The following is a 13,844-nucleotide window of genomic DNA, read 5'->3' on the forward strand; positions in this document are numbered from 1 at the left end:
CCTTTTCCATGTTAGGGAATTTTTTGACTATAGTCTCTTCAAATATTTTCTCGGACCCTTTCTTTTTCTCTTCTTCTTCTGGGATCCCTATAATTCAAATATTGGTGTGTTTAATGCTGCCCCAGAGATCTCTGAGACTATCCACAATTCTTTTCATTCTTTTGTCTTTATTCTGCTCTGCTGTAGTTATTTCCACCATTTTATCTTTCCAGGTCCCTTATCTGTTCTTCTGCTTCAGTTGTTCTGCTATTGCTTCCTTCTAGAATATTTTTAATTTCAGTTATTGTGTTGTTCATCATTGTTTGTTTGCTCTTTAGTTCCTCTAGATCCTTGTTAAATGTTTCTTATATTTTCTCCATTCTGTGTCCGAGATTTTGGATCATCTTTACTATCATTACTCTGAACTCTTTTTCAGGTAGGTTGCCTCTTTCGTCTTCATTTATTTGGTCTTGTGGGTTTTTACCTTCTCCTTCATCTGTAACATAACTTTTTGTCGTTTCTTTTTTTTTTTTTTTGATGGGTGGGGCTGTATTCCTGTCTAACTGGCTATTTGACCTGAGGCATCCAGCACTGGAGTTTGCAGGTAGTTGGATAGAGCCAGGTCTTGGTGCCAAGATGAGGACCTCTGGGAGGCTTCATTCCTATTAATATTCCCTGGGGTCTGAGGTTCTCTGTTATCCAGAGTTTTGGACTTGGAGCTCCCACCACAGGAGCTTGGGCCCGACCTCTGGCCTGGGAACCAAGATCCTGCAAGCCACATGGTAAGGCAAAAAAAATAAAAAAAATAAAAAAAATAAAAGATAAAAGAAAGGAGCTGTACAATAACAAAGACTAAAAGACAAAATAAAATTAGAAAGATAAAAACTATATTAGGAAAAATAAAAATATAATTGAAACAACTGCAATAAAGTAGAACAAAACCACAACAGAAAAAAAGGGGGTGGGGGAACAAGCCAGAAGGAGCAGAACAATGACAAAGTATAAGGAATAAAATAAAATTAGAAAAGTAAAAGATTTATTAGAAAAAATAAAAATATAAATGGATCAACAACAAGGTAAAACAGAACCCCAATCTAAAAGAAGAAAAAAGAAAAAAAGATAAAAAAAGAAAGGAAGAAAAAAAGAAAAAACCTTGGCTATGGGGAGTAGGTGTTTAGGCAGAGATGGAACTTAGGCAGAGGCGGAGTTTAAGGTGGAGTGGGACCTAGGCAGGGAGGCTGACATTTGAGCATGAGGCAGAGCCTAGGCCCAGGACCCACGCAGCCAGAAAAGGCCTTGGGGGTGGGGTCTAGGTGGGGCATCATTCAAGTGGAAGCAGAGAGACAGCAAGTCTAAAGGACTGCCTATGGAGTGTGGAGTTCCAGAGTTTGGAGGTAAGGCCCTGGTTGAGGGTGTGTGGGTGGGATTTAGGCCCAGCGTGGTTAGAGTGGGTCTCAGAGGGGGTCTCCAATTATAGAGGTAGGGCCCTTGATGGGGTGTAGGGGTGGGGCTTGGGCTCTGAGCCGCAGGAGGGAGGCTCCAAGGGCAGTGGATTAGGCCCAGGAGCCCAACAGGCTCCTCAGTGCCTAAGTGGACAGGGAAAGTTCTGGCTGCATTCCCTTCCATTCCTCTGTGTTCCCCCACGTCTCCCCCAGGGTCTCCCCCATTCCTGCTGGACCCCTGACTGTTGGTGGGTCTTGCTGGGTGTAGGAACTCCTCCTCTCCCCCAGCCGCCCTTCAAGGGTGCCAGTCCCAGAGGTCCAGGCTTTACTTTTGCTCTCCCTTCCCACCCTCCCACTCGCTCAGGACCTCCGCAGCTGGAGGGGGCCTAGGTTGCCAGAGGATCAGTCCCGGGATCTCAGTAGCCTCCTGGAGGCCCAAGAGGGCAGGAGAAACCTGGCCACGCTCTCTTTTGATCCTCTGCCCTCCCAATGGTTCCCCAATTTCCCCCTTTGGGCAAGGGATCCCTTCCCCTCCCCCAGCCACCCCTCAGGGGCGCCAGTCCCATCCCACCTCCACTTCTCCTCCCCCCTCATTCCCCCCATGACCCACGTCCTACCTGGTTGCTGGGGGTTCCTCCTGTCCCGTTAGGTGTCCGTGGTCCCCCAATGGTGCCTGGTAGGTGCCCTAATTGTGCGGAGACATGAATTCCACGTCCTCCTAGTCCACCATATTGACTCCTCTCCCTAACATACTGTTATACATCAAATATATTTCAATAAAGATAAATTTAAAAAAAGGATGAAGGGGTATACTGAACAAGTGGATAGCAGCATAGTGTTTATGGAGACAAATACCTTCAAGTTTCAAATATTTTTCAGCTTTAAAATTCTTTAACTTGTTCAGATTATTTTTTATTTATTTATTTTTTTTTTTTGCGGTACGCGGGCCTCTCACTGCTGTGGCCTCTCCCGTTGCGGAGCACAGGCTCCGGACGCGCAGGCTCAGCAGCCATGGCTCACGGGCCCAGCCAGTCCACGGCATGTGGGATCTTCCCAGACCGGGGCACAAACCCGCGTCTCCTGCATCGGCAGGCGGACTCTCAACCACTGCGCCACCAGGGAAGCCACAAATTATTCTTATTTTAATGTATTTTTAATTTAAACATTACACTTATACTTTACCCTTTGATCTCTGTTCTTCATGTAGAAAAACTTCCATGTTCTCAACCACCTCAAATAGACCATGGAACGATTAATTCATCTAGCTCTGCAAAAGAAAGGAGAGAAACATTTGAGCCCAAGCTTTATGCACATGGCACCAAGTTAAGTTATACCTGTGAAGATGGTTTCAGTATATCTGAAGAAAATGTGATAACATGCCACATGGGAAAGTGGAGTTCTCCACCTCGTTGTGTAGGTGAGGACAGCATGCAAACCAAAATTCTATTTTCAGTACCATTCTTTACTAATCAATTATCATCAAAGTCATGGAACAGAATCCTTTAGATTCCTAAATATATCAATTAGTTATATATTTATAGGTCATTTATGTATTAATATATAATTTATATTTTTATACATTTAATCGATTTTTGTATATTCATTTTCTGTTAATTTCATCAGTTCAGTATAGAATCACTTTTAAATCTGGCACTTTCTTTTGTATTAACGCTGTATGTGTAAAAAAAGTAAACCTACCTATTCATATACTTAAACCTATTTATATTCCTATTTATTCATATAAGTTGCAATGTATGCGTTGCCACCAAGTTTTTTCAAAAAAAACTTACGTTCTTCCTACAATGTCTCTTTTAATGTCTTACAATATATAGTACTTTTCTTAAGGTGATGAAGTCTCAGTGTGTTCTCTTTTATTAATCATAATTGCTTAGAGATGCACTGACAGTCTCATTCATAAATATATTGGTATTTTTAGTTTCAAGTTCTTGTTCAAGTGGACAGCTGGAAACACACCAGAATGGTGATTTTTGGGTGCATTTGTGTATTTCTCTGCAATGTGATGGAAGTTCCTGTAAAATCATTTATTATTTTCAAGTAAAACTATCAAATATGGCAAGCAGTACATCAAATTAAATTTCAGAGTTAGTGAAACATGAAATCGTTCTTTCATTTATTCCTAGGACTTCCTTGTGGACTTCCACCTTTGATTCAGAATGGTGTTGTACCTAATGAGAAAGGCAGTTACCAAGATGGAGAAGAAGTTACATACGACTGTGATGAAGGTTTTGGGATCGATGGACCTGCATCTATAAGATGTTTAGGAGGAAAATGGTCCCTTCCACCGGAATGCATAAGTATAATATATTTTATTTTATTCTGAGGCTGATAAATATCTTTAATTCAGGACATAAATGGCACAAGTATGAAACTAAGCTGTAATTCTAGAATTAAACAAGGTGTCTTTGGAAAGTTCTGGATTCTGGTAGAGAATTAATAACCCTAGTAATAATAAAAGTTTGATTCATGAACTAAATTATCTCACTATCACATCATCTTGTGTACACTTTGGACATCCTCTGATACACATTCTCAGACTTCTGGTCTCTGTTCCTATAACACAGCTGACCCCTGCTCATCAGTTTTATCAGCACTCAGTTTACTGTTAATTTATCAGTTATTTCTTTATGATATACAATTTTCTAAGATATTTGACATAATTCAAGGGAACAGACTTTGACAGAAGCAAAAAAAAGAAACACATCCATAATGTAGGTGACCTGTGATGGGGAAAAATAATTTAAATGTGAGAAGTGTGGTCTCAAACATCAAAGGCATCCCTGTCTCTTTGAGTATCACCATTCCCATGTTATAGTTTTGATGAATATAGACACAATCAATGTAACTAAGTCAAGATATCTAACATTTTAAGTTGTAAGAGAAATATTGTACAGTATTCATTGGTTTGATATGTGTATATCTATTTTTCTAGAATATAATTATTGGCCACTATTATTTTTAAAGATGTACTAAAGAAATACTTTTTTCTTTTTTTCAGGCACAGATTGTTTTAACGTACCCAGCTTTGATGATGCTATACTCATAGACCGGAAGAAGAAATCGTATAGGTCAGGAGAACAGGTGGTTTTTAAATGTCTACCATCTTATCGATTGGAAGGAGCCAATACCATACAGTGTATTAAGAGCAAATGGATAGGAAGGCCAGCATGCAGAGGTACTTTGGTAAATTTTAAAACTTTACTTATTAAAGTATCTTAAGTAACATAATACAGAAAAGTGCCTCTACCATCATAAAATGGACACAGATTATTTTCAGGTCAAGTCAAAGAAGGTTTATGCCTGAACATAAAAAGGGATGGAATTGTGTACTCAGTGCTCAGTCTTGTAGCCCAATAATTCTCAAAGCACAGCCCCTGACACAGCAGTCTTAGCATATTCTGGAAGATTATTAGACATGCAAGCACAGATTCACAGGCTCACTCACACCTGTTGTATCAAAAACTCTGGAGATGGAACCCTGAAACTGTTTTAAAGATTCCCAAGGGATTCTATGCACATTTCAGTTTAGGAACCATAGCTACAGTGTATTGTACTTTATATCCACCTGAATCTCATTGATGAATTACACATTACTCATTGTTGTATACTGAAGCATTTGCAAAAGTATATTATTAAAGAGCATTTTAATAAATACATACATTTATTTTTCTGTTAGTTTTCCAGATCTTTGTTTGTATCTTTTAATTAATCATCTTCTTTCAATTACGGTATTCTTAAAAGTATGCTAACTCTTGATCAAGTCTTTAAAGAATTACCTAATGTGTTTATTTTTCTAAGGGCCTAAAGTTACAGTTCATAAACAGGATGACTATAAACCGAATCCTGATGTCAAATGATCTTTTATTATGATTTTCTTATGGTTCATAAATTCATTTTGAATTTATATAATTTATAACACTTAATTTACTAAACTCAGAAAGAGATGTCCAGAAAAGCTTTCATTTTCACTGGCCTAAAAAATGTGTATCAACCTTCTAGTGAAGGATGGGGGAGAGATTTAAGATACAGAAGCTTAATTTGTACTAAAAAATATTGCTTTATCTCCTTATCCTCAAACTTACATGTGAGTTTATTAAAATTAGCAGTCTTTCATGACAGATTAACTCTTGATTTTAAATGACCATATGGAATATATGTGACATCCCACTTGGTAGCTTGCTGTTCATAATGATCATTATATTAGAGATACTATTTTTCTTTCTATCTAGATGCTTCCTGTGTGAATCCACCCCAAGTGGAAAATGCTATTATACAAAATAGGAAGTCTAGATATCAAAATGGTGAGAGAGTATATTATGAATGCATCCGGCCTTACTACCCTTTTGGGGAGGTAGATGTGATATGTTTAAATGGAACTTGGACAAAAGCACCTCAGTGCAAAGGTAGAGTATCTTACACCGCCACCCCCCCCCCAATTTTAGAGAATATATTAGGGACAAAATATGTTGATATAAATGTATAATGAAGTAGTTCTTATGGAATTCTTTTTTGATGCAAATAAAATGAAGGTGCTTAAAATCCAGTTCTTTTGTGGACTGAATAAGTGATCTGACATACTTATTGTTTGAAAGAGTTGACCAGATTTGAACAGTTGGAATCTTGGAACACTTCTTATCTTAAATATTAAGACATTCAGTTACTTCCTGGTGAATAAATGTGTTAACGATACCATAAGTACATTTGACAGCCCAAGAAATTCCACTTTGAGACATGGAATATAGGCAGCCAGGGCCTGATCACAGAATGTGACTTAAATTTGGGCATCTTCAGCATATGGGTGATATTTAAAGGTATGTTACTAACTGAACTCATTCAGGGAATTAGTATACACATAAAAAAAGTAAGTCTGAGAACTTGGTCCTGGGACACTTCAGTGTTTAGAGTTCAGGAAGTAAGGGAATCCAAACCAAGAAATATATTAGCCACTTCTAGTTTTTCAAGTTAACTTTTTCCTGGTATGTATTTTTTGCAGTCTTCCACTTGAACATGTTTTCATGTTTAGAGTGATTTTCTTGTAGACAGCATAAAGATGAATCTTGTTTATGTGTCCACCCTGCCATTTTCAGTCTTTCCACTGATATATTAAGGCTATTTACATTGAAAATATCTATTAACATAATAGGGACAATGTCAGCAATTTTATTCTTTGTTTTCTGTGTGTTTCCTCGGTTTCTCATACCCATTTCCTTTTCTTGTCTTCCCTGTGGGTTTTTGAACATTATAAATAACTTAATTTTTATACATCTGCATTGCTTTGGAGTATATGTCTTGTCATGTTTTTATTAGCGGTTGCTCCAAGTATTAAGATCCACATAAGCGGCTTATCACTCCCTACTTGTATTGACATTTTACCACTTCAGGTGAAATGTGGAAACCTTACTTCCATTTAGATTCTTTTTATCTCCCCACATTTCAACATAAGTGTCTTTAGTATTCTCTCTATATACATTGAGCAACATTTCAAATGACATAATTTTACACCTAATTTAACAAAATCATTAGGGAAAAGATATTCTTATTATATTTACCCTTATTTTAAAAAATCAATTCCATTGTTTTTTCTTCCTTCCTAAAGTCTCAATCCCTTTTCTAGTTTCCTTTATATTTGAAGAATTGCTTTAGCAATTCTTTAGGTATAGATCTGCTAGAGACAAGTTCTCTCAGTTTTCCTTTGTCTGGAAAGATTTTTCTTTCTCCCTTTAATCCTAAAATATATTTCACTCAATATAGAATTTGGGGTTGACAATTCTTTTCTTCCAGCACTGAAAAAATGATGTCACTTCTTTCTGGTTCTATGTTCATGGATGAAAATCCTACCAGTTTTTGAATCCCTTTTCCATATAAGTATTGCATAATATCTATCTAGCTCTTTTAAGATTTTTTTCTTTTTCTTTAATTTCCAGCAATTTGATTTTGATGTATCTTGACATTGATTTCTTTGGATTTATCCTGTTTGGAATTCACTTAGCTGTTTTATTATGTAGATTTGTGCCTTATGCCCTATTTCAGAAATTTTCAGCCATTATTTTTACATTTTTTTTTTCATCTCATCCCCTTCCTTTTCATTTTCTGGGTCTCCAATCTTTTTCTATTTTCCCATGGGTTCCTGAAGCTCTGTCCATTTTCTTTTCAGTCTATTTTCAAAGTTAGTCTATAGTCAAGTTTATTTATCCTTCTGCCATCTGCAATGTATTATTGAGCCCATCCAGTGTGTTTTTTTAAAAAGTTATATTACTCTATTTTCCAGTTCTATCAATTTGACTGGATTTTTAAAAACCATTGCCCAATAATTTCAATATGTATGTCATCTCAGTGTTGTCTTCTTTTGATTGTTTTTTCTCTTTTGAGGTTTTCCTCATCCTTGGTATGATGAGTGATGATCAACTGTATTCTGGACATTTTGGGTATTATGTATTGAGATTAAGGACGTTATTGAAATCTTTTATTTATCAGACCTCCCTAACTGCCATGCAGGGTGCAAGTCCAGGGTTCCCACCTGGCCTCCACTGGCTCCTGGAGAAAGGGGAGAGGTGTCTTCTTCCCTCTCCATGTGGGTGGAAGTCTGGACTCCTCACTTGGCCCCTGCTGATCAAGGTGGGGATGGGTTGGTCTTAGGTTCTATGGTGTATTTCTAGAGAAAGTCAAGATTGTAAAAACTGTTTCTGTCTTACTATGCTGATCCTTTCCTGGGACTTTGCTTAAAGAGACCAAGTGCTTCTTGGGACTGTTTTTTTTTTAAATTTTCTTTCTGAACTTGCTATCATTTCTGGGTTGCAGTCTCAGTGGTCCATCCAGGATACAAAGAAGGGAAAAGGAAAACCCAAACAAGTCTCTGGAGTGTAATTCCTTGAATCCCAATGTCTCTAACCAGATATCTTCTCTACATCTTTCACAGTCTCCTGAGTTGGTTTATTATAATATGTCCAGGATTTTTAGGTAGCAGAAATAATACAGAGCAGATGCAATAAGCAGAAATATTTCTACCTCATCTTGTCCAGAAAAGGAAGAAAGCATTCCCTCTCCCACTATTGAGATCTGTAATTCTTTGACTTTTATAAAAGCAGCTGTTGGGGCTGATGTTCATTTTGTAATAAAACTGAAAATCAATAAATATGACTAGAGATTCAATAGACACTGCTGTATGTTGTATACAAGGATATTTTTTTATCTTAGTTATCCATCTGTCCAGCATATATTCACTAAGAAAACATGTTTTAATACCAGAACACTGCAAAGCAGACATATTTGTTAATGTATTATGTGTACTTTCTTGTGGGGTAAAAGTAGGGACTTAAAAATGTGCCTTTTCGTTTAAGTGTTTCAAATTTCTTCAATAAATCATTTCTGTCATCAGAAATCAAAAGCCTGATTATTACATACTAGGCTACATTTTTATCTTTTTATTTTAAACTGTGGGGTTTCCTTTTCTGTTTTTTCTCTTTCAATAAATCAAACATATTTTTTAGACTCTCAAGGAAAATGTGGGCCTCCCCCACCAATAGACAATGGAGACATTACCTCATTCCCGGCACCAGTATATCCTCCAGGATCGAGAATTGAGTACCAATGCCAGTCCTACTATAAACTTCAGGGAGAAGAACACATAGTATGTCAGAATGGAGAGTGGTCAGAACCACCAAAGTGCTTAGGTAAATATTTCAATCTTCCTGTGGATCCTGGGAAAATAGGTGTACTGAGTATGATGTTTAGCTGTTTATAATAGAATTTTCATGGATTAACTACCAACCATTCTGTTGCATGCTTGACTACCAACTAATAATATGTGTGGAAATAAATTTTGAAAATTTCCTGTTCAAGCAACAATAGCAACAAAAGATTCCTTAATGAAAGCTCTTCATATGATAACTGACATTATGAATCTTTGATTATAACATTTAATTATTACACTAAAAATAGTACCTCATTCTTACAACATTAACTGTTTAAAATGATGGAAACTACATACTGGATTTTCAATGAATTGGTTTGTAAAAGGTTTTGAGAAGGAATTTTTGGACCAGAGCAAGAGATTCTACTTGAAAGCCTGAAATTCTGTGGAAAATATTTGTATACTACTTAACAGTTTATGTTTATTTTTTTAACTTCAGATGCATGTGTAATTTCAGAAGAAATGATGGAAAAACATAACATAGAATTAAAATGGAGAACAGATAAAAAACTTTATTCTAAAACAAATGACACTGTTGAATTTAGGTGTAAAAGAGGATATTGTACAAAGGCACCTAGCTCTGCACTTCGAAGAACCTGTCGGGAGGGAAAACTGGCATATCCTACTTGTCACCGAAACTGTCGTTAAAGTGCAGTTGTAAAACTGAAATATGTACATGTATTCAGAATTTTTCATTATTATTCCAGTTCTCAGTTTCTTTTTATCAAGTATTGTTTAACTCATCTCTATTCATAAATCAGCTTCATGTTAAACATTATAGGGATGATGTAATTATAATCTTGGAGACCAACTAATCACTTCTTAAAAGCACCTCATTAAAACTTGGCAAACCAAAATGCTACGTGTCCTGTTGATAAAACATCTACGGCAAGAAATTAGATGCAATCACTTCAGTACCTCCTTTCATCCATCAGTTTCCTAACTTTCTAAAGATTTCTCCATAACTTCTGAGGTTTCCTAAGATTCTGTTTCAGAAGAAATGGGAAGAAATACTTGTCTCCATTTTCAAAATAACATCACTTTACAAACATGTAAAATGCAAACTATGTAATACCTATATTAGTAATTACATGTAAGTAGTTATTTCTTACTTTTGCTCATCCGTCAATAGATAAATATACCAAACAATAATGAAATACATGATCTTTTACAAGACGCCTATCTAGCACACATAAAGAGGAATTAGAGGACTTCCCTGGTGGCACAGTGGTTAAGAATCTGCCTGCCAATGCAGGGGACATGGATTCATGACCTGGTCCAGGAAGATCCCACATGCCGCGGAGCAACTAAGCCCGTGCGCCACAACTAGTGAGCCTGCGCTCTAGGGCCCACCAGCCACAACTACTGAGCCCACGTGCCACAACTACTGAAGCCCGTAAGCCTAGAGCCCGTGCTCCGCAACAAGAAAAGCCACCGCCATGAGAAGCCCGTGCACCACGACGAAGAGCAGGCCCCGTTCGCCGCAACTAGAGAAATCCCGCACGCAGCAACGAAGACCAAACACAGCCAAAAATAATAACTAAATATATTTAAAGATACTACACTAAAATCAATAAAATAATAATATATTAAAAAAAGATGAATTAGAATCAAATTGGTTGCATAACTATCGTTATGATAGTTATGCAACCAATCACATGACATATAAGTGATTTAAAAAATCCAACATCAAGTATAAACACACATACACATATAAACACACTATGCCTTGAACACTGAATACATTTTTATAGAACAAATATTGGCAACAAGTACAATAGAATATTAGAATATTTAGAATATTCTACAATAGAATATTTAGAATAACTATAGTTGAATTTAGAGACAATAGGGGTAAAACGTGGTGTTTAAGTCCGTTTTACTTACCACTATTGTAAAATTTTCATTGTATATCACCTTTGAACCATAGCGTGTTATTTTAAAATAAAGATGTATACAAGGTAAGACAACATATAGTACATACAGTGTTGAGAACTGTAGAGACCTCTTTGGTAAAGATCTGCAGATCTAATAACATTTTCATGATTTTGCTGGTATAGAGAGTTTTGGAAACTTTCAACCACAAGAGTCTGAAGTGTGATCTTTAGGTTCATACATTTCAAACAGCATAGTTAGTTTAAATCAGTTGACTAGAAACATTATAAATTTCTAAAAATCATGAAAATTTTCACATGAAAATAGGGATATAAATAATTGAGCTAAAATATTTTAAGGTGATATCTTGTTACTCCATGTTGCGTCAAATCAAGTGGCCTTCTTAGAATAAGAAGCATGGCTGTCACCATTGGAGCTAATTGATCTAAATCTGAATCACTGGTGACAGCTGCTTTTCTCATCCTTAAATTAAATTGTTACAATTGGAAAGTTATCTTTGCTGTTAATGTTAACATTTGTGTATATACTATTTCTCCAAAATCTTCACCTCATGGTTGTAGAATCTATTTATGACACATGGCTACAATCGGTTATTTCACTGTTGATAAGAAAATCGTGATTTTAATGATAAATCTTCTCATTTTTCTGCATTCATTCATTGTCATTCTGTATACAGATGAGTGTTAATTTACAGACTCTGTTCACATTCAACTTTTACCTAAAAAGTTTTGGAAATCTTTATTTTTGCCCATTAATTTCCAATTTTTGGAGGAAGGACTTGATGTAATTGTAACCTTCCATGGTGGCTTTAAGACTTTTTGCCTCTAAAAAAAATTGTTGTTTGTATCAGCATGGATTCCTACATTTTTATTTATTCAATTTATCACAATCAATTATACTCATTCTTTGAAGATAAAATGATCCAAATTTTGGCTAGTGAGTGCCTCTTGAAACTGGTTCTGATTGCTCCTGATCTAGCCCCGTTGGTCTTTGAGCATTTCTCTTCTTTTTAGCCCAACACCGATAATCCAGTCTCACTATATACCTCCCATGCCCAACACCAGTAATCATCTATATTTCCAAAACGTCTGATTCTTTTTATTGAAGAGTTGTTTTAAGAACCCAAGAATTGTGTTACTCGTGCTAGATGGGAGTTTTCAATACTGCTGAAATGTCTTTTCTTCCAGGGTCTCTTGGTTGTCAGACCTTTGAAACAGAAATGAAATTTTTTCCCATAGTTGGATTTTTAAATATTTTTTGATTGAGGTATAATTGATTTACAGTAGTTTCAGGTGCACAACATAGTGATTCACAATTTTTAACTGTACTCTATTTATAGTTATCATAAAATATTGGCTATACTCCCTGTGTTGTACGATATGTCCTTGTAGCTTATATATTTTGTAGCTTATATATTTTATACATAATAGCTTAGCTTATATATTTTACACATACTTAACTTATATAGTTTATACATAATATATTTTATACATAATACTTTGTACCTCTTGATCCCCTACCCCTATCTTGTCCCTCCCCCTTTCCCTCTCCCCGCTGGTAACCACTTGTTTGTTCTCTATACCTGTGAATCTCTTTCTGCTATGTTACTATTCACTAGTTTGCTATATTTTTTAGATTCCACACATAAGTGATATCATACTTTGTCTTTCTCTGTACGACAAATTTCACTCAGAATAGTACCCCCCCAAGTCCATCCATGTTGTTGCAAATGGCAAAATTTTATACTTTTTTATGGCTGACTTGTTCCAATGTGTGTGTGTGTTTATATGTGTCTATATATACACATATATACATATGCAGTGTGGTGGGTTTGGGTAAACCTAGTTGGGTATAAAGATAAGAAAACAATCATACTGGGTTTTTCTTTCAGTGTCATCCTGGTTATTGCAGGTAAGCTAGGGAAGAGAAGATTTAACTTTGGGTCACATTCATCTAATTCATCTGTTTACATTGAGGGAGGAGTATTCATTTCCAAGCTGAGATGGCTTTTGAATAATCTTATTTGAAGGATGTATTTCTAAAGAAGTAGAAGAAGAGCTGTGCAGTATAACTTGTTTCCCATGTATCTAGTGTGCAGGGGTGGGAGGTATAAAAGTGGAATTGTTTTACAATTGCACCAATATTTCAGAAAGAACAAGAACAATAAGAACACAAAGTATTTTTTTTAATTTCAGTGAAATGTCATAATTTTCTAAGGTAAATATTAACTAGAGACTTTACAGTTACAAATAAAAGTCACTAAAAATTTCTTTAGTCTTTTCCCAATTGTACTGAGATGTCTAGCACTTTTGGAAAACACATATTTAATAATATATGTATCTATAGATACGTAGTTCTAGAAGATGAAAACGATAAAAAGAAAATATTATTAGTTGAGGTACTAGAGAATAGACTGTGTATCTGGCAAGTTAAATAAGTGAGAGAGGAGAATCTAGTTATATTTCGTGAGTCTGCAATGTGAAACACCCCGGGAAAAATGACTCCATGGAAGATGGCAAATCTGGAACAAAGAGTAAAGAAAGAATGTAAGGAAGGAACCAGAACAATAAGAACACAAAGTATTTTTTTTTAAGTTTCAGTGAAAGGTCATAATTTTCTAAGCTGAATATTAACTAGGGACTTACCTGGTGGTCCACTGGTTAAGACTCAGCACTTCCACTGCAGGGGGTGCCAGTTGGAGCCCTGGTCTGGGAACTAATATCCTACATGTTGGGTGGCCAAAACAAAAATACAAAAATTTTAAAAATTAAAAATAAAGAAAGCATTTTCTGCTAAGGTATATTATAAAAAAACTAGAC

The 13,844-nt window shown here is 36.0% G+C and overlaps 1 protein-coding gene across 1 annotated transcript in view; it reads left to right on the forward strand.

The window, feature by feature from the left end:
* LOC132415270 (complement factor H-like) overlaps positions 1-9,986 on the forward strand; it is a 92,744-nt gene extending 82,758 nt beyond the window's left edge. Inside the window, exons 18-23 of the mRNA XM_059998535.1 lie at positions 2,629-2,838; positions 3,563-3,736; positions 4,438-4,614; positions 5,669-5,842; positions 8,927-9,109; positions 9,569-9,986. Of these exons, the coding sequence (XP_059854518.1) occupies positions 2,629-2,838; positions 3,563-3,736; positions 4,438-4,614; positions 5,669-5,842; positions 8,927-9,109; positions 9,569-9,777 (1,127 nt within the window). The 3' untranslated portion in view covers positions 9,778-9,986. The remainder of the gene's footprint in view (positions 1-2,628; positions 2,839-3,562; positions 3,737-4,437; positions 4,615-5,668; positions 5,843-8,926; positions 9,110-9,568) is intronic.
* The last annotated feature ends 3,858 nt before the right edge of the window (positions 9,987-13,844 follow it).

Source organism: Delphinus delphis, chromosome 1 (genome assembly GCF_949987515.2).
Source record: "Delphinus delphis chromosome 1, mDelDel1.2, whole genome shotgun sequence".
NCBI classification, from domain to species: Eukaryota; Metazoa; Chordata; class Mammalia; order Artiodactyla; family Delphinidae; genus Delphinus; species Delphinus delphis.